This window comes from Tyto alba, unplaced genomic scaffold, assembly GCF_018691265.1.
Source record: "Tyto alba isolate M040663 unplaced genomic scaffold, T.alba_DEE_v4.0 Super-Scaffold_14, whole genome shotgun sequence".
NCBI lineage: Eukaryota > Metazoa > Chordata > Aves > Strigiformes > Tytonidae > Tyto > Tyto alba.
In genome coordinates this window covers 34,629,665-34,649,954 of record NW_024881276.1, presented here as the reverse complement: position 1 = coordinate 34,649,954, position 20,290 = coordinate 34,629,665, and the positions used below count along the sequence as shown (strand labels likewise).

The 20,290-nt window shown below is 33.5% G+C and overlaps 1 protein-coding gene across 1 annotated transcript in view; it reads left to right on the top strand.

The window, feature by feature from the left end:
- Window positions 1-20,290, top strand: part of NCAM2 (neural cell adhesion molecule 2) — a 311,529-nt gene that overhangs the window by 224,141 nt on the left and 67,098 nt on the right. The window contains exons 11-12 of the mRNA XM_032988334.2: window positions 1,396-1,492; window positions 11,545-11,718. Of these exons, the coding sequence (XP_032844225.1) occupies window positions 1,396-1,492; window positions 11,545-11,718 (271 nt within the window). The remainder of the gene's footprint in view (window positions 1-1,395; window positions 1,493-11,544; window positions 11,719-20,290) is intronic.

The following is a 20,290-nucleotide window of genomic DNA, read 5'->3' as shown; positions in this document are numbered from 1 at the left end:
GCCTCATTTGCATGGTTCTTGCTCAGTTTTCCAGCTGCAGCGAACAAAAATTCAACTTGCATTTCTTGCAAGTAAATAAATATATAAATAAATAGAAAATTAACCCATCAGGTTAATACTAAAAATTATAGTGACTACCTGGTAGGTGCTTGGTATACACAAAAAGATTTGTGTGGCTTCAGTCAAGAAAAAAGCAGAAGGGTAAAGTGATAATAACTGCAATTTGGTTTGATAACAACTGTTTCCTCACAGGAGGAAAAATAACTAAACTCCCTTCTGTTATCTAAAAGGTACACGTAAACAAAACCTGAGAAAGGCATAACACAAAGAGTGGACCTTAATTATCTATTTACTTTGTTAACTTGACAAGACAGTGAACAACTCAACAATAGTGTATAGCAAATTACGGTCCTTGATTAATCATTTCACAACAGTGTAACCAGTGCCTCCAGCCCTGGTCTCACCTGTGACAGGAACAACATACTGTCTTCCTCCACAGGTGTGGAAGTTAGTTTTCTCCATTTCTATCTATTATCAGACCTATGTCTGAGCATAAGCTTCTTAGTTGCCATGGGAAAAAAGGTTGCGAAACTATAGAGCTAATCAGAGTGGGCAACCTACTTCAGATCCCAAGCAAGAGGTTGTACAGTGCACTGAAAAAAACTGTGTTTTTTTTCCTAAAGTCCAAACAAGTAACCTTGTTTCTTGTAGTAGAGGGTATATATTTAAAGAGACACAGTCTTACTCTTATTTGAAGGTCATCTTTAGGGTTTATTTTAAGTAAAACTTAACAACACAAAATATGCTTTACAGCCTGTGGTTCTCTAAGTGCTCTTCTATTCTACTGTTACCTGAAGAGTTGGCATTAGCTCCCTGTGGTATCTGTTATCTGTTCTGTCTTAAAACCTTATTCACCTGAATTTACAGTTGAGCCACATCCCTTACATCATCTTTTTGCCCCCTGAATGTCTGGTTTATTGTGAACCTTGCAAACAATAAAAAGTAAAATATCATTTTTGCATCATCTATAGGAATCTGTAATTTTCAGACCTTTCATTACTTATTTCAGTCAAAATATCAGTTCGTGCAAATAACGTGAAAAAAAAAAAAAAAAAGTGAAGTTGATTAGATTTTTTTCTTGTTTAAAAGTGAAATTGTAAAGAGGAACAATATCACCATTTTCCATTATTTGATTTCCTCAACTGAATTTGAGAAGGGGAGTCTAACATAAACAAGGGTGTATTTAGATCTGTATTTGGAGAATATACTAGATAGACTGAAGTAAAAACACATCTGCAGATTGGTTAAGGAGAACATACTTGCATTTCTGATTTTTTTAAAGAGCTTCCATATTTGATTAAAAGCTAATATTTACAAACTATATTCATTTTAAAGATTGCTCCAACATCTGACAGTGATTTTGGACGGTATAATTGTACAGCCACAAACAGAATAGGAACAAGGTATCAGGAGTATACTCTTGGTCAAGCTGGTAAGTTAAAAAGTTGTTTCCTTTTCTTTAAATATTTTTTCTATTTTAATCAAAATTAAGTTCAGACACTTTTCTCTGTTTATTGTATTCCAAGGGAATGTTTATTGATAATTTTAATTCTCTAAAAGTTGAGTTGCAATATAAAGTAAAATAAATCTGTGCCCTCACAATATGAATGTTCTTTGGATTTAATTTTAAGGCTTGCTGAAATTTGAAAAAAATTAAACTAGTCTAACTTCTTTTCCCTTTGCCCCTACTACATACTGCATTTATAACACTGTATTTCCATTTCTTCGGTGGAGAGACATATGGTTTACAAACAGTGAAAATAACAAAGAATTAGGAAAGTCTTGTTTCCTTTTTATCCCTGGTATTTTCTTGATAAACCAAGGATGAGTAAAAGACTGAAATACTTCAGCAAGAAATTTCTATGTTTATTTGCACTTTTAGTTATTTAAAATCAGAATTTGACCTGTAGTGCTAGATTGAATTAAATTAAGCTCTGAGATGTTTTACAACCAACTGGTAAAGGATTTTTAGGTCCATCTATTGTTATTTAGGTAAATATATTACTGTATGTTTGTTCTTTGGAAGAAATAACTATTAATTAAGAGTGAGAGTTTTTTAGCATTTCTTTCAATTATATTTTCTTCTGAAATGGACTAACACTTGTTCAGCAAGTTTTGAGGTCTCCCAGCATTTGGATCTACATACTTAGATGATGCAAATTGTTCCAGCATTAATGAAGTCTACGGAGTTGTAATGCAGTTTACAGTACCAAAGTTACAGCCATACTGAAAGCTATATACCCATTGTGAGGCATTGTTATGGACCATTTTCATCATGTAAGTTTCAGGTCATACCGTACTGCCGGGTTGGCTGATACACATTGAAGGGGTCAGGTAGAAATAAGATTTTGTATAAATCCTTCTTCAAAAGTAAGACTTGCATATTTTTTATGATCTTTAGTTTTTCAGCTGTAACTTTGAGGGGGTTTTTAATTAGAAAATAAACTCTCTGGAGCCCTACTGAGACAACTTTTGGAGGTGCATTGCTGAAATGTGCATATCCAGTCACAGGGAGGCTCTCTTGCCTGGCCTGGTGTTTTCATTTTTACAGTTTTTTTCAGTAGGGTAATTATTTTCTTTTAGTGTCTTAGGAGATAAAAAAAGCAGTTGTTTATTAAGACTTCTTAGAGGTTGTACACAGCACTGAAAGTTTTTCCCATTACCTCTAAAGGATAGAATCCTAGCACACACTGAGCAGTGATCAAAAGAACTGAGCTTCCTAAAATAGGAAAATGTGTGGGTTTCTTGAGAAAACAGCAGATTTCTATGTGGCACAATTTTACATCATCTAGAATATCCATTCCCTCTCATTTTACAACCTTTTTGTGGTATTAGCTATGTTATACATCTGATGTTCCTTTGATAGCTACATGGGACTAATGAGGAATATGTTACCTCTTCCTTTTGCTTATAACTATCCTTAGTCCCAGGTAAGTCCTAATTTCATAACTACATTCGTTACTTTCCACCTTACAAAACTCTCCCCAATATAAGGAATCACATAATCTAATTCATACCTAAAATAATTTTATTTTTTGTGAAAAGAAATTCTGGAAGAGAGCAGTTTGTAGGATCTTCAGTCATGTTCATGATCATTTACCTGGTTGATTCCACTGATTTCAATTGAATTAGTTGAACAATCAAGTTTCTGTAATAGGGCTAAAATTGTGACTGTAGCAGCTCATTAGTACTACATATGGCATTAATTATGAGAAACGAATACTCGCTGTGATGTTAAAAATTGATGTAGTAATAGAGGAGCTCTAAACTGTAAGGAAAAATACAATGTCTATAACAACTATTCTGTCTCTAATTAAGAAATCTCAAGACTTGTAGGAAGTTAGCATTGATTTGAATAAGTAAACTATATTATGTGTCTATTACTTTTGCCATCATTTACAAAGCTAAAAAAATCTCAGTACTTCATTTTCTAAATATTAATGACTGGCACAGGATTTGCAGTTTCATTAAATTCATCAAACAAAAGGACTGCACATAACCCTCTGCTTTTAGGCAGTTAATCTATTTCCCTTCAGTAGCATGCTTTCTCTTTGGGGCAACATGTGCATCTGTTGATTCAACAGCAGCACTGGTTCTGCCTGTCCAGCTGGACTGGGTGCTACACTTGTCACTGGAGTATCGCCTCTAAGATTAGTTACATGTGAGGATTCACTGGAAGGGAAGCACAGAAGAAGTACAATGTGGAAGCTGCTAGAATAATTTCTCCACTTCTCTCAACACTTCTTTTGCAACAGTTTGCTTAACATTTTTCAGTCAATTCTTCAGAATATTTGATGAACACTTAAAAAATTACATATTGGAGTTATAAACATAAAAAGGTAAATAAGGGTATATTTAGTAAATATGTAACAAATAAAGAATATGTAAAGTTATTGTTTAAAGCATGAGCTATATATGGACTTTCTATATAATGATATGAAATGCAGAAAATAAAACAAACTCAAATTTTGTAGTAATAATAACAAATAGGTATCCTTATCATAAGCCATTTGTAGTGTAGTATTTATGTGGGGCTGGAAATACTGGGTGTCAGGGCTCTATTATAGCATAATACAATCTAGTGCTATTTACAGTAGCATCATGCATAATATTCAGTATCCTGAAAGATTGACGTTTTTAACATTGGCATCTAAACAGACTTTTTTGGGGAAAAATAAGTGGCAAATAACAAATATAGTTCACTGTTGCAAGTTTTGCACTTAAATTATCATCAGCTGGAAATGAAAGGCAACCAGGGAGATGAAGGATAAAACCGTCATGATAATTAGAGGTATAGAATGTCAAATGCAGCTTTTTTCCTAGTTTTACTATGTCTGTTGCTTTACTTTGGTAAATTAGGAAGCCCTAATGATTGATATTTTCCATATTAAAGCCTATCAAATTTTTCCATGCATTTCAATAAAGCCTGAATTTCCTTCTGGCTTTGATTGTAAATACTAATGCAGTAGCATAGCACTGGCTCCATCAGGGAAAAATAAATACTGTTTCTAGCTGGGAGACAATATTAAGCAAAGTATGCTCCTAGAGTAAGTTTTATAAATAATGATTATTTTACTGAATAGTTTTTTCTTAAAATTCTGCAAGAATGACTTGATGCTTCATGTTTTGTTCTATTTTTTTGCTTTGCTAGTTTTCAGCAGAATCAAACTACCTTTTTATTTTTATTTGCTGCTAGTTAAAAAGTGATCATACTGTCACAATGTCATTATTTTTACTTCTGTTGCCCTCCTTAAGAAGTTAGACTTGATGATAGAAAAAGATTTCTTTAAGAATTTAGATGCAATTTACAACCATACCATTTTTTCTGACAGGAAAACTATACCTGTTCACTCAAATTATTTTCAGAGCTACTGAATCATCCTGAATTCTAGACACTTTCATTTAAACCTTTCAAAACAATTGAAGAACTGCAGCTTATTTAAGGTTTCACACTGAAAGGTGCTGGCCATTACTGGTTAATGCTGAGAACCTTCAATGCTTTTTGAAAGCTTAATCAGATGTGCTCACCGTCTGACTTGTGGTGATCAGCTCTTAAAAATACCACATGGTTGACATCCTCCTTTTTCATTGCTTAAGCATTTAAATTGCTGTGTGAATAATGTGTAGAATGCAGAAAGAACCACAGCCTTTTTAATTTCTTGCCACTGCAAATTAATTACTGTCACAACCACAACTTTTATTTTAAAAGTCTACTTACACTCTTTCTGGTCTAGGACAGGCTTAGGCTTTGGCAAGCCAAGTGAGCTTGGCAGGTTGTCCCAATGGCTTTCACAGCCTGAGGTGAACACGGATATTCCTAGATCTGCCCAGATCTAGTTTAGTCATAGTTTATGTGAAATATCAGTATGCAGGGAGATGGTATTAATTAGCAAAGCATTTCTCATTTTCATTGAGATTTCAGTATCGTTATTTTAAATGGTTTTGTATAGATAAAGAGAAAAATCATATGGCCATCAGTAGTCTAGGACTATGTTGTTGGAATAGATAATTATCTTAAAATGGTAAATGTTAAGGTTGTGACACAGAGAACAAAACTGAATTTTTCAAGTAATTTTTTTCTTTAATTTTTAATGTGTATTTTTCACATAGCAGTGTACAGCTGTACTGAATACAGAGCCACTAAAAAGAAAACCATGATCCACCTCTAATTTTCTCATGGCCTTCCTATTCTAGACATCCCTTTCCCTTTTCTTTCTTTTATTCTGGGATGGCAAAGGGGTTAAAAGTTCAGATAATAATCTGATTCATCTTTTTGCCTCAATCTTTCTTTCAGTCTTTTCACCTAGAAGGTTACTTTTGGTTTTGATGCAAGCTGAGATTCTGATCTCACCACAACATGCCTGGAACTGCATCTCAGCACAGAGACTTACAGTGACTGTTAACGGGATCAACTGCTGGCAGAAGACATACTCTAATAGGCAGTGAACAGTTTACAAATTAGCTGTGTCATAATACTCTGATACTGAATTTCAAACTTGTCTTGCCAGATCATCCCTATTACATGTTTTGCATAGTAGACTGTAGAACATCAGGGATTTTACAGCATTTAGAGGTGATGACGTATAAGAATACTTAAAGAAATGAGAGATGCTATATCTGTTTCCTTTCTATAGCAATACTATACTGAATTAAAAAACAAAATCAAAATACATTCTGTGATGTCATTAGATACTGAGAATTCCCTTTTAAGTTTCCTGTATAAACAGAAAGTCAGTGAAGATGGGGAATGATGATGTCAAAAGCAAATGAAGACATGGGAAAGACAATAATTGAGCTTCACAGAAATTACGTCCCATAACCTCTTTTGTGTAATCAAGTCATGCTCAGAATATGATAAGGTTAATCAATAACTGACAAGGACTACAACATCAAATTTAACAGTTTACTAATCCGGATTTTTGGTGCTGGCGCTTTGATGCTGGTTAATGGACGTTGTTCCTTTTCTCTTCAAATATTTGTGTTTTCACACATGTAAAATAAAATCAAAAAGTAAGACTTAATTTTATCCAGAGAATAATGTAATAAAAAAGACAATCACATTCTGTTCCGAGACTGTGTTATGGGATCTTATTGATTTTTTTTTTTTTTTTAAAGATTATTAGTTTGCTTTCTCTGTATAACTTTTGCCTTGCTTCTGCCAAAATCCCATTTACCTCCACAAAAATATGAGCAGACTTAAATCTAGTTCTCTGTCCTAAAAATTGCCATTCACATCTTTAGCAGCATCAGCTAGAGGATTTTTACTCAAAAAAACAAAGAGCAACATATCTTAAATAAGCATATGTGTGAAACTATCAACATGGCAAGAGTGTTTTGCTTTGTGTGCACATATTTTATTCTCATTTATTATTTATGTATTTCTTTGCTAGCTGTGGTCCTGTTTCCTAATTAATTCTTTATTTTTCCAGAACTCCCAGTGATTTGGTAAAAGAAATGTATTGTAGTTTTCCCCAAGCACGGACATCAAGGCAAGACTGAGCCTAACCTGTAGATTTAATATTGAATTTTTTCTTCGTTCTAAGGATGTACAAGCATAAACTCTTTCATGGAGATCTTTGACTCCAAAGGTCAACTCCCTGGCCCCATTTTTTTCTCTGCCATGGTCCTGATAGTACTTACATTCAGCACTTAGACACAGTTACTTTCATTCAATAATTGTCAGATACACAGAGACAGGAGAAGCTGCAGAAATGCACTAGGAACATAAGGCAAGACTTAACTAGAAGATAAATCTGTGACCGTACTACTTACTCTGACACTATCACTTCCTTTTCCCCATTTACATCAGGACTGCTAAATTCTCAGAAGAAAATTATTTTCTTCCATAAAACTAACCAAAAAATAGCTTGAAAAGAAAATCCCCAGTGATAAATGGTGGCCATTTATTGAACAGGTTGGGTAATAACAGCAATAGACTGGAAAGAGCATTTTCATATCAGAGGAGATAAATATATAATAATGTTGGAGAATGGCTCAGAGACAAGGGTCCTGAGCCCACCGAGCAATTGTATGATCAGAGTCTGCTCTAGCTGCTGATGCTGAGCCTCACTAGGGTTTGCCTGAAGCTGCTCGCAGCTGCTGATACAGGAGGAATGTCAAGGACGCTTCAGCCCTGTGTACCGTGGTGTGTCGAAAACAGGTTAAGGGGAATTAGGAATAGTGGTCTGAGAAACCTAGTGTTATGGTAACGGTGGTCTGAGAAACATTGTGTTATGGTACTGTTGTGTATTGAAAACAAGTCAATAGGAATCAGAAATAGTAGCATGAGAAACTTAGTGTTATGAGAAGCTTGTGCTGTTAGCTAACTGCAAGTAGGTGGACCGTGTGAATACGACCTTTAGAGTTTAAGCCAATCAGCTAGTGACTAGTAGGCATAATAATTATCATTGTCTGTATAAATATATGTACCCTGGACCAATAAAGACACATGTTGATTGATGCTCTATCACCCACACTGAACACGTCTCGGCGTGTCGTTCGTCCGCGGCTCCGCATAATAATAATTCTGTGTGTACTCCTCTACCAGCTGCAATAATGTTTTTGGAACCAAGCCAATACTGCTTAATTTAGGCCAATGTGTCACAAAGTTCATTTGTGCTAACCAGTTTATGTGCTGAGTACAAAATACATCAAGTGCAATTTTACACTTACTATTTAGGGGTTTTTTTAATTTTATTTTTAAGGAATTCTTTCACATCCTGTGTGAATACAGTCACATACTGAACAGAGGAATAGACATTATGGAAAGAAAATGAAGTTGACTAAATATCTGAAACTTGTCTTTTTTTAATGACTAACTTTAATTTAAAGGTTGAACTTTTGGTAAATTATCCCTTGTTCTGACAGCAGTATAACGACAACAAAGGCAGCAGTGGATCCTCTAAGTATACGAGAATCTGTGCTACCACTAAATGATCTTTAGATTATAGAAAAAAAATCCCATACTTTTTTTACTATATAGTCCTTCAACTTATATCTATAACAGTATATGAGAGAGTAATCACTGCCCATAACTAAACTCCTCTGAGATTCATTTGGTTGTTTGGTTTTCAAAGGAAAAAGAACAAGAAGGATCCACAGTTCTATCCTTCCAGATGCAGACTTCAGAGTACACAACTTTGCAAATTATTCATCACTCCTGATAAACATTGAGCCCAAAGCGTTGCAATTCTAACATGAAAATCATGGCAATGCTCCAAATAGTTTCAGCCGACAGAGGACAGCTCAAATTTTGGAATGTCTAGCTTGATCAGGACCAGAGGGCTGTTTACCTTGCATGATCAAATTCATACTCATTAGAGAACTACAGAATTAGATTCAGTTCATTATGCAGCTAATGATCTTTTTTGGGGAAGAAGTTATAGATTTGCCTAGTCCGAAAGAGATAGTAGATATTTCAATCTGTCTTAATGGAATTGCTGTTATTTGTTTCTGATTCGACTAGGAATGTGTCTCCTGTTGTTTTTCCTTCAAATCATTCACTCTTTTCTTAAGAACTGATAGAGTTCAACTCTAAACACTGCAAAGAAGTTACCTACATGTTTAGGTTGCTTGTATTGAGATACATATTTAAAATAGTATTGTGGAAGTATTTCACACTTAAATGATTTTTAAATAAATTGCATTTTTTATTAAAAAACTAACATAAAAATAGCCTGAGTGAAATTAATATTCTTTCAACCTTAAACAGATTTTTTTTTTTGTTTCATTTTGAACCCTTTTAACAACAGAAAAATAATAAAAGTGTTTAGAAACTATTTGTAATATTGCAGGTATCCACTGCAGTTTTTAGCTTGCAATTAAATCCAAAGAGCATTCATATTCACTACTGCAGAGCTATGTTCATCTTCCCAGGTGATTGGTATCCACACCACTCATACAGTGCCATGCTGCTTTACTTTGCCTATCCTGGATTGCTTTGCTGGCATTCTTTTGTATTTTTCCCACCCCTCTCAGAACAGTCATTTGAGCTAGGGAGAGGAGGAATCTGTACAAAGAATGGTGCTTAAGGTACTGTTGCTATCAGGGGAAAATAAAAAATACTGCTCTCAGCTGTAATGAGAATCTGGAGGAGACAGTCACAAGCTGGTTCTAATCTTCATCCTTCTCTGATTTTGGGATCAATTATTACTTAGCAAGAAACTCATATAGCAAATTCTTCTGTGTGATCACAGAAAAGAATATGTATGGTTTTTTAAACACTTTTTTTCCCTAAAAATCCTGCAACTTTTTGATCAATTTAGAGAAAGATTCAAAACCTATGTCTGTGTTCTCCTGGATTCACAGGATACTGGTTACACTTGGTCATGTTCTGTCTGAACATGAATCTTTAATTCCTTTCTGTAGAGTAATACAGCTTCACTAAGAAGGATGGAAATTTCCTGCAATATCCTCTATTCTGATGAAATTAATGTTTCCTGGAATAAGAAAGATTTGAGGGTTTGAGCTGAGATTTTCATTCTACTCAAATCTTTAATGTCATGGAGTCATATAGTTACGACTTTAAGTAAGAGATATTAAAATTGTTCATCCATGTAAATAAATCTATACTGGTTTTAACTCAGTGAGCACCAAGCATTGGAGGTTTCAGGAGACCTATATTCAGAAATGCTAACTGTAAGAATTCACAGAGGTATGATATTAGCATTAAGACACTCAACTCTGACAACTGTTAGAGAATTTTTCTAGAAAAATTTAGATGCCTGATTATTAAAAGGTTATACGATAAGCCCCTTCAGAGCACCTTTGACAGGTGTCATTTCCCTGAAAATTTGTGGCTGAATATGTCCTTAAGCCCATTCTTTAATATTTTATTGAAATTTTTGGTTGATTTACATTCAGCTACCAATACTGGGTGAATCTCAGATTGATTCTCTTTTTATTCCCAACTGTCTGACAACCCTTGAATAAAGACCATGTTACGTAAATGGTTCGGTCCCCACTAACCAAATGATAGGCTTTGGCTCAAATTCTTCCATGTCCTTATAAAAATACCTTATATACCATGGAAATAAAGTCAATGTCAAATCTGTAAGCAGGTATGCAAATAATTGTCATATGTATCAGAAGATAAATATTTAACGGTGTATCAAATCTCTGATATTTGGTTCACCAAACTGAAATTCTACAGAGTATTTGCAATACATTTTTTTGTAATTATGCACTTTAAAATGTAGGACAACTAGAAAAGTTAGTCTTTTATCTTCTGTGTGTTAGTTTGGTCATACAATGTGAAAGTAACACAATGTTTACATTTTTAAAGATGTACTGACTTTGCTTTTGTTTTATTTCTAGCATCTCAACACTTTATTTTCTTAGCTTTTTTCTATTTTGAAAGATATGTACTTGTTTTTGATTTCAGAGAATATGTTTCTTTGAACCTATTCCACACATTATTTCTTAAACTGAAAAGAGAATAGAAACCTTCCATTAATATTCCTTTCTATCTAGTAGCTTGGAGTTCAGTCTTTCAAAAAAAGAAAATAAAAGATTCATGTTTTCAGCTGTATTTCAGAGTTTCCTAAAATCAGCCAAATTATTTCTACATTTTTTTGTCATAATCTCATTTAGAAGAATTCAAACACTGAATGATCTATTTAGCCATAACTGATCCTCTTGTTAAATTTGACTTAAAGTTTGATATTCTCTTTTACATAATTATGCAGTAAACAGACTAACCTCTTACATTTGCCTATTAGCTGTTAAAAAAGATCATATTATAAAAGAAAGGCAGGAATGAAAAATGTTTTTTAATAACTTCAGCATATAAGAAAATAAATGTGGTTTTCTTAAAGCTCTGTATTAGAAAGCTGAAACTGTTTAATATAACCATTATTACATGTTATTCAATATTTATTTTTTCCTCCCTTCAAGATGCTAAGGAGACTTTTTGGGGTAGATTATCAACTGTTTCGGTCTGTCTAGTTGCTGGTGATTATTAAATTCACGTTCGTCCTTTTTCAGATGTGCCATCAAATCCTTATGGAGTACGAGTTTTAGAGTTGTCACAAACCACTGCCAAAGTTTCGTTCAATAAGCCAGATTCACATGGAGGTGTGCCCATTCATCATTACCAAGTGGATATAAAAGAGGTAGCCTCAGAAACCTGGAAAATAGTCCGCTCCCATGGAGTTCAAAGTAAGTATACAAAAAATAAATGGAACTATTGTAACTGAAGAGAATGTCGGGAGAAAAGAATGCAAGTATATGCTAACTGATTACTTGTTTCTCCGTTAGGCTTACTCCAGTGGCTGTATCTTCAGTTAATATTAATGCAGACCTCCTTATACTAATTAGAAATCTTACTGTAATCTTGTAAAAATCAACCATTTAATTTTAAAAAAGTTTGGTGAACAAATTTACAATTTTTTTGCATTTTTAACTGTCCAGTCAAGTAGATAGGAAGAATATTTCTGAAGCTATACATTTCAAAGAGTAGAAATCACAGAGGAGTTAGTTTGAGAATGTGCATTATGTATGCAGTTAATTAAAGATTTTAAGTAAGATATTTTGCAATATTTAATCCTGGGCATTAATTACTGATTTTGAACTACTCATTAAACTTTCTTCATACCTGTTAATATTCATTATATCTGTTTTAAAAACATATCTATAAAATACTGTTCAACAAACATTAAATGCCTTCTTTGCACTTCCCTAAAGGTAGAAAATATAAGCCTCCCCAAACAGACAAGAGTTCTTTAAGTACATGCCGAGTTGGAGTGGTTATACAGAGTAATGTTAACTAAACATATTCAACAAGTAATCCCTTGCATCCATATTTAGCCTTTGGTATTTTTAACAGGTAGTGCAAGTTAAAGCAGCCCCAACAGTCTTCTGATTTATATGGCAGGAGGTGAATGGTTTTGCAGCTATCAGCACAGTGATGGGAGAAAAAATGTAGCAAATGAACTAATGTGTGTCACCTCTTTCACATCCCATAATGCACACACACAAATTCTGCACTAAGCAGAGCATGTTCCAAATTACAGAATTATTTCAAAGAAATGTATAATGAACATGTAATTAACATACATTCAAAGAAACATACGATGACTTTTTATCTTCTGTTTTGCTTAACCACAGTAACTGTCTGTATAAATGTAATACTGTAAACCATAGTAACATTCATTTTAGTCCAGTATAACTTGTATTTTTTTCAGTACTAGATCTGAAAAAGACAATGTGTTTCCTCTAGTTGCAGGGCATACACATTAACGGACATTAGTGTACCTCTTCACTTCTTTTCATGTTATGTTCCAGACCAAATTTGAGACTTTTTTTTTTTCATAGGTACTTCCTTCAAAGAATTGGCGATAAATATCTCTGATTGGAACTCCAATATGCCAAATACTAAAACCTTAAGTGACCAGTCTAAGTAGTTGGATGCAGTGTACTCAAATGAGAACAAACCCAGTGACTAAAGAGTGCAATCACACAATTGCTTAATATAAATGTAAAGCCAGAACAAAAAAAGTCCTTAGTGTTAACTTTGTCAAACAGTGTATTTACCTTACTCACCATAAATCTTTCTTCCCTATTATTTCTGTTAATGTGAAGTTTATGACAATATTAATTGATTACATTTGGAAAGAAGTATAACTTGACAGATCATTTTTATTAGAATTGACTGGAGATGCCTTCTTCAAAAGTTCACACTTTGATTTTGAAACATTCTTTCAGCATTACATGGTTTTAAGTTGTGTAAAGTTCATTTTGGATATTTCTGTATAGCAAGAATTATTTTAGTACAATATCTGTTTGAACTGTATGGTAATTTATTCTAAAAACAGAGTACAGTGGCAGGGACAAATACCTCCAGTCCTTATGAAGACAATCCAACTGTGAAGTAGATTGTGAGTATTTAGGGTCTCTGCTGCCATCCCTACTAAAATTCAATATACAGCTTCTTTGAGTAAAAGGCTGTACTAGTTCCTACATGCTGTCATGTTATTACCCCATGTCTTCTTTTTGTGCAATTTGCCTTTTTCAGTTTATTCTCCTTTCTTCCAAGTTTTCAGGGATGTATTTTTCTCTTTATTTCATTGTCCCTCAACTGTAACACTGAGAGGTTTTGTTGAAAAAAACAAATAGGTCACACTGGTTTTGGACTTCTTAAAGGTACCTCTTATTAGCAGATATTATAAAGAATACTCCAAGTGCTGACAAAAACTAATAAATATAAAAACAACCTGAAGTCATCTTGGTCTACAAATAGATTTACTAAGTAAATAGATAAATACTGGGAAGGTAAACCTTACTGAGAGGACAGTGGGCAATATTAAAAATTGATGCTAGAGCCATGATTAATTCATGCTATTTTCTAAAATCTCTATTTGTATACCCCTGCATATAAAGATTGAGATTGTATATCCTATATTTCTCTGAATTTATCTCTGAACTACTTCAGAAATCAAAAACTACTTCAGAATTTCAAATATTTGCTAAACAGGAGGCATCTTGGTTTTGTAAATCTTGTTGGTGATATACTGTGTAATTTTATAGAGAAATCAAAAGGGACCTGGTTGCATTTATCATATGTTCTTGCAGATATTCTATAATGAAGTAACAACTTGTTCTATTTGTGAGCTACTATAGGGTCAAACCAGAAAAACAAGTTGTGTTACCAAAACAGACTGAAGAGCCCAGACCAGAAAAAGTTTTCACAGATGGAGATGTCAAAACACAATATCAGTGTCCTTCCTTTTTTTAATTAAAATACTGCTAAATGTAACTGGAATCCTTCTGAAAAATTCAGCCTTTGCTTGTTTCCTGCACATTCGGAGGATTTCACCAAGTTTGCTAGAACATCTGTTTAAAGTTCTCTCCATATATGTTTCAGCCTACTTACAGTGGCATGGTAGGAAGACACTGAGATATCCTCTTCTAAATCCCTATTTCAGGTTCAAGAAAGGATTTTTAAATAATCTCTTATTAGTGTGAAGTCTTTTCTTTTTTTCTTTATACTTTTTGAGACATTTAGGATTTTTTTGAGTCTTTTTAATGATAAAAAAAAAATACGTTTTAGAGACAGTTTCTCATTGTGCTTAGATAACTAAGGACCACTTTCCTACCATGCCTCAGCATCATCTCAACTGAGTGAGGAGGATTTTTAGACTACACACAGTCAATATTCTGTGTTATGATTTGTAGTTGGGTCATCATAATTTCCATACTTGGTCAATATGCCTTAATGGAAACAAAATCACTTTGTTCATGTGTTCACATTTTGGGGTCAGATTTATGGCTAAGATTCAGCTATAAATGCTGTTTACACAGGAACAGTTACCCACTTGCACATCTCAAGTAAAGATGCATCTATTATGCATGAGTCATGATTTTTTTCCCAGCCTCCAGTGAAATTTTATGCTGAAATTTTACAGGATGCCTTTTTATCAAGCTGATTTAACTCAGAAGTGATAAAAGAGCACTGCAGCCCTTTATTGCCATGATGTAGATAATGTATAAATTCCAAGACCATCTTTTAAGAAAAAGAGGCAGAAATACCTACATACAGGAGAAAGTTGTGCCTAGAAGACTGTTAGCCTTTCAATATAGAGACTGTCAAGGCTAAACTAGGTCTTCTGGTCCCTCTCTACTGTGACCAGAAGCAATAGGGTAGTTGTCTTCATACAGTGACAGAGGACAGCCATAAATTCATAAAATGAATGTAAACTATAATTTAAATGAAACAAACATCATGGAAATATGCCTACAGAAGTTAGTTTATACATAAAGCATTACTAAATGATTAATAGAAATTTCAAAAAGTCATTGAAAGGAATTGCTGCTAATGCTAACAAGTCATATACAAATCTTGTATAATCAATCATCTAGTAAATACAAATAAGTTTAATCAGAAAAATTAAGCTGTATAAAGTGGATTCTGTGCCAATCTATTCAAACAACCTCGTTATCTAGGAAGAATGCTGACACTTTCTCAAAGAATCCCTCAAAAGTTGGCTTTTGTCTCAAACTGTACTAGTTTGACTTGTTTTCAGATCAAATAAAGGAGAAAATCCCAGAGTCTTGGAGCTGTAGCCAAGAATATATATTTCCCTATCCCCTCCCCTTTGTCTTTTATAATGAAGAAGATTCCATTGGAAAGTCTGTGCTGATTGCAGCTATTGAAGGAGAGCACAGAAGTTGAAGCAATCATTCTGATACACCAAATTCAGACTATTTAGGGGTTTAAAAGTCATAATCAACACTATCATAGTTCACCAAGAGATCAATGAGCTAACTGTAGCCAGATTTTCCTGCACTTGTTAGGTACTCTTCTGAATATGGAAGTTGTTTTGTTGCATGCTAGCTACAAACCTCTGTATAGCTTCACTTTACAGTCACAGTGCAGTGGAACTCCCTGTGGGCCAGAGTCCTGAGGGAAGGTGGGTGGACAGGGGCAGTCAGGGCTAACAGTGCCCTCAGGGCACAGGTAGTTATGACCCTGTCAGGAGTGCAAAGCAGCCCACTAATCTTGAAGTAACAGAATTGCGCATAATATTGGCAAGGTTCATTATTCAAGGATAGTTTGTATACTTTCAGCCAGAGAGCTGGTAAATCCCTGAGCATGCGATATTGACCATCCACTGTCAAGAAGTGGGTAAGAACTGGTGAAGAGCATTTGCCATGCATTCATTTGTAGACTAAAGGAAACCAGTGATAAGGTGTAAGATACCTGTGCTGGGGAAAACTGGCTTACCACAGTCTTCTGTGCAATTTTATTTTACTTTTAAAAAAAGGACATTCACTGATCAGTTTCTGAGTAATCAGTAAAGACTTCGTAAAAAAAGCCCGCATTATTCTTCCCTTTTGAAACAGTATTGAGTTTTCCAAGAAAGAAACAGGATGAACATAGAGGCTATGAGATTCAATTCTTCAGGTCCCTTCAGTCCTTCAGAAAGCATTACTGGTATAACTCTTACTAGAGAAGTCATCAAGGTCTTGTTTTGTCTTAATAGCATTATAAGCAATAGTAACTGTGGTTCACAGGCATCAAATAATGCATTCATAAAGAAAGGCACCTTGCTTATACACAACCCTAAGCCACTGTGATGGTGTGCTTAAAACTTGAAAAAAATATGTGCTCTGAAAACTTTTGGGTGTCTTCAACAGGAATACAAAAAACTTGATTTTGCAATGATTCTAACTTGGGCGTAAGATGGATATGGCCACTAAAACTAGCAATTTTTCCTTCCTTCTTCACTTTTACAGATAGATGGATAGATGACAGAGAAACATGTCAATGGATCTTTCTTTTAAAAGCATTAAATATTTATATAAGAATGAAATACCAAGGAAAACTAGTCTCTGCATTTCTAGTGCCACTCAATTTTCTGGTGAAAGAACATGAAGAATACTGTAAAAACCCAGCCCCATATTAAGAGTACTGTGGAAATCCACCTATGGGATATGGGGATGGTTGGCACTGTCATTTTAGAGAAGAGAGATATACATTTGGGGGTTTATGTAGCCAATAGCCTCTCTCTTCCTATTCTCTCTCTTGCTTCGTCTGAACTGCAGTATTATTACTCCCCTATCTGTTTCTATCATGAAAGGGAAAAAATGCGCTCCTCTATTAAGAGTTATTCACAATGTTCTCTTTCTGTCCTTTCATTAGATCAAGAGCCTTGTGATATGATATTCATCTCATACATGTAGCATATTTAATATTTATGATTGTTCTTCTGTTTGGAAATTTTCAGAATTATGATCAAACTTCTTTTTTTTTAAATCTGTTTTCAGATATTACCTGTGATTATTTTTTATGAAAAATTTGGTACAATTTTAAATTCTTGTATTTTTAATTTTTTTCAATTTAATTGTTACTATTTTATGTAAAACCTCAATAAATAAGGAAGACTTCTTAAAGAACAGGCAAAATAAAGTCTCATTTCTTCTCTTTAGCAACATTTGAAAAAGGTTCTAGTTTTTCTGAGTTTTTAAGGAAGCTGCTGAAGTAGTAATGCTTACCTAATTTAGAATTTCTTCTATTGGTAATAAATTGTAGCATCACATTCCTTTGGAGATGTGCACATAACAGCTAACAGATGATAAAGGTGCAACATCTTTACAACCACATTTGCAAAAGAGATTATTATTAAAAACCTAAAAATAATAAAGGAAGAGAAAATTGTAGTTTAGAAATAAAAAGTACTTTTCAATCATTCACGTGTTTCTTTAAAAGTGTAAACTTCATAAAATAATGGTAGAAAATATGGAACCTATTTTGAATACATTTACATTTTTTACATAAGGTAATTTTTTTCCTTAAAGCATTTGCCTACTGGTATATTAATATAAAATTAAACATAATTGTGTTAGAGACTGATGAATCTGAGGATTTTCATCTGTAACGATGCCCTAAACGTAATTTATTCAACAAATGCCTATTCTGACATAATTTTTAATGCACTAAGCTCAAGTAGCTACTCAGCATGACAACCTTACATTCTTCTTAACTTCGGATCTTAAAAAAAAAAAAAAAAACAAACTTATGGGCTTTAATGGTGTCTCTAGGTCTTGTTTTTTTCAGGAGATACTCTGTTGAATTTCAAGTCTTTTAACCAAATTATTCCTGGACTTAAAATTCATCAATTGTAGGATATTAGCATAAAATATTTTCTAAAATGGAAAAAATGTATATATAAGCTACATACATTTCAAAAAATGTATGTAGACTAACGGAGTAGAAGAAAATATACAGAAAATTAATGTGTTATAAAAGCTTCTATTTTGAATGTATTTATGTGTTTTGAATTTTAATTGTCATGGATGTTTTTTGACATTTGAGATTCTTCTTTGTATGGCAGAAAGCGGAAGCTTTATGAAGCTGTGCCAAATATTCAATAACAAATGTATTACTCATAAATATATTTCATGCAGTAATATCAAAGCACACCAGAGATGCTTTATCAACATGTGTTTATACTTTTTTATTGAATATTTATTTAAGGAGACAATAATTTTCTAACTCCTGCGATAGCGTAATCATGCTATGTACAAAAAACAGTTAAGTATTTCTTTAAATATAAGTGGATTTACAACTTTCACTATAATGAAAAATGAAAGGGTGAAAAATACTGCAACCTAGGAAATGTTGAAGTCTACTCTTTGTACAAGAAAAGGACATACTTTGACAGGTGGACTACAAGTGGTATTATTTTCTGAAAGTGCTATCATTTCTGAAATATTAGCATAACATACCGAAAGAATCGAAGTCATTTTTTTAAAGAAAAATATACTAAGTAAGTTTGTACATCATCTGAATCTTATGCAAATTGAAGACCAATAAATTTAACATTTTGGGTTTAGCTATTAAGGAGTTCTCAAACTTCAAGCACTACTGCTAGTATTTGCTTTTGACATAACTGTTCTTTCTCTGGTTCTTGACAAGTTGGAGATCAAATCTGAAATAAGTAATTCTTTGTAATTTCATATTCAAATCTCAGCAGGTTCAGTTCATTTTTTGTCATTGAAGTGCATTAAGTTTCATGTACTTCATGAAATCATAGAATAATTTAGAAAGAAAGGGACCTTGTGATTGTCAGCTCCAACCCCCCCCAGGTCACAGCAAGACCAGCTTCAAAGTTTTGTTAGGTCTTTGTTCTGAGTTTTGAATCTCTCTATGAATAGAAATTCCACATTTAGCAATTTGTTTTGAAATGAGGGGGCTTCTAAACAAGATCCTGTCTGTATTATTTTTTCATATGTATTTAACTTTTTAGGTATATTATAGTAGAGGAAAGATTTTCTGTTTACCAAGATACATTTTTAAACTTCTATGCTGTGTGTTTTGCTGGGTACTGATGCTCTTTTTACTACATGTATCCTTAAAGTTATAGGAAGTTATGTACATGCCATTGTTGAGGTAATGAAAACTTGAAGTTATCTATCTGTGTTACAGTTTTTACTTTTGAATTGGCTGTACTAGTGAGAAAGCATGCATGTACATAGACAAATCTTATAATCCTTCTAGTCAAAAAATATTCAGTAAATTTAAAATAAGGTCATTTCAATTTCTATTTTACTTTTTGTAGTCTACAAAACATTCTAAGCAATGAAATGGTGATTTTTTTGTGTCTGTATAGCTCAGGTTTTGGGGTAAAATTGCTGATCTTCATTTTCTGTCTTTAATCAAGACGTTTTGATAGTCATGTCCTGAACAGACATTCTTTCAGAAGACTTTAGAAGTTGATATGCAAGGTTTTCCACTGAGATTTCAGAAACACCATTATGCAAAAAGATTTTCTTTCTTATGGTAAAATACAGCAATTACTCTACCTTGTTATTGTAATGGAGAGGAAATCTAACAGATAGATCAGTTAGAATTCTCATTCATGTACTACATCTTATTTTGTAGGTTTTGTACTTCCCGCTTCTTTTGTACTGAAGTATGAACGTATGTACCCTATTGATTACTAAAACACTTTACCAGTGTGACAATACTTCACCATTAAACTGGGAAGAGTTTCAGATGGATTCCTGAGAGATATGAACCCCATATAAATCAAAACTTTTCTTAATAAGTTTGATGATTAAGTAGATTATATGTGTATAATTTGTAGATCAAATGGGAATAAATTGCAAATATTTTGGTAGGCTAAGTCAGTATTCAAAATTATTTTAATAGGTTAAAATCTTCAAGGCAGAGTTCATTAATGTCTAATGCAAGCTGTTAAAGCAGAAGGAAAAATGCGTTCATTACCCT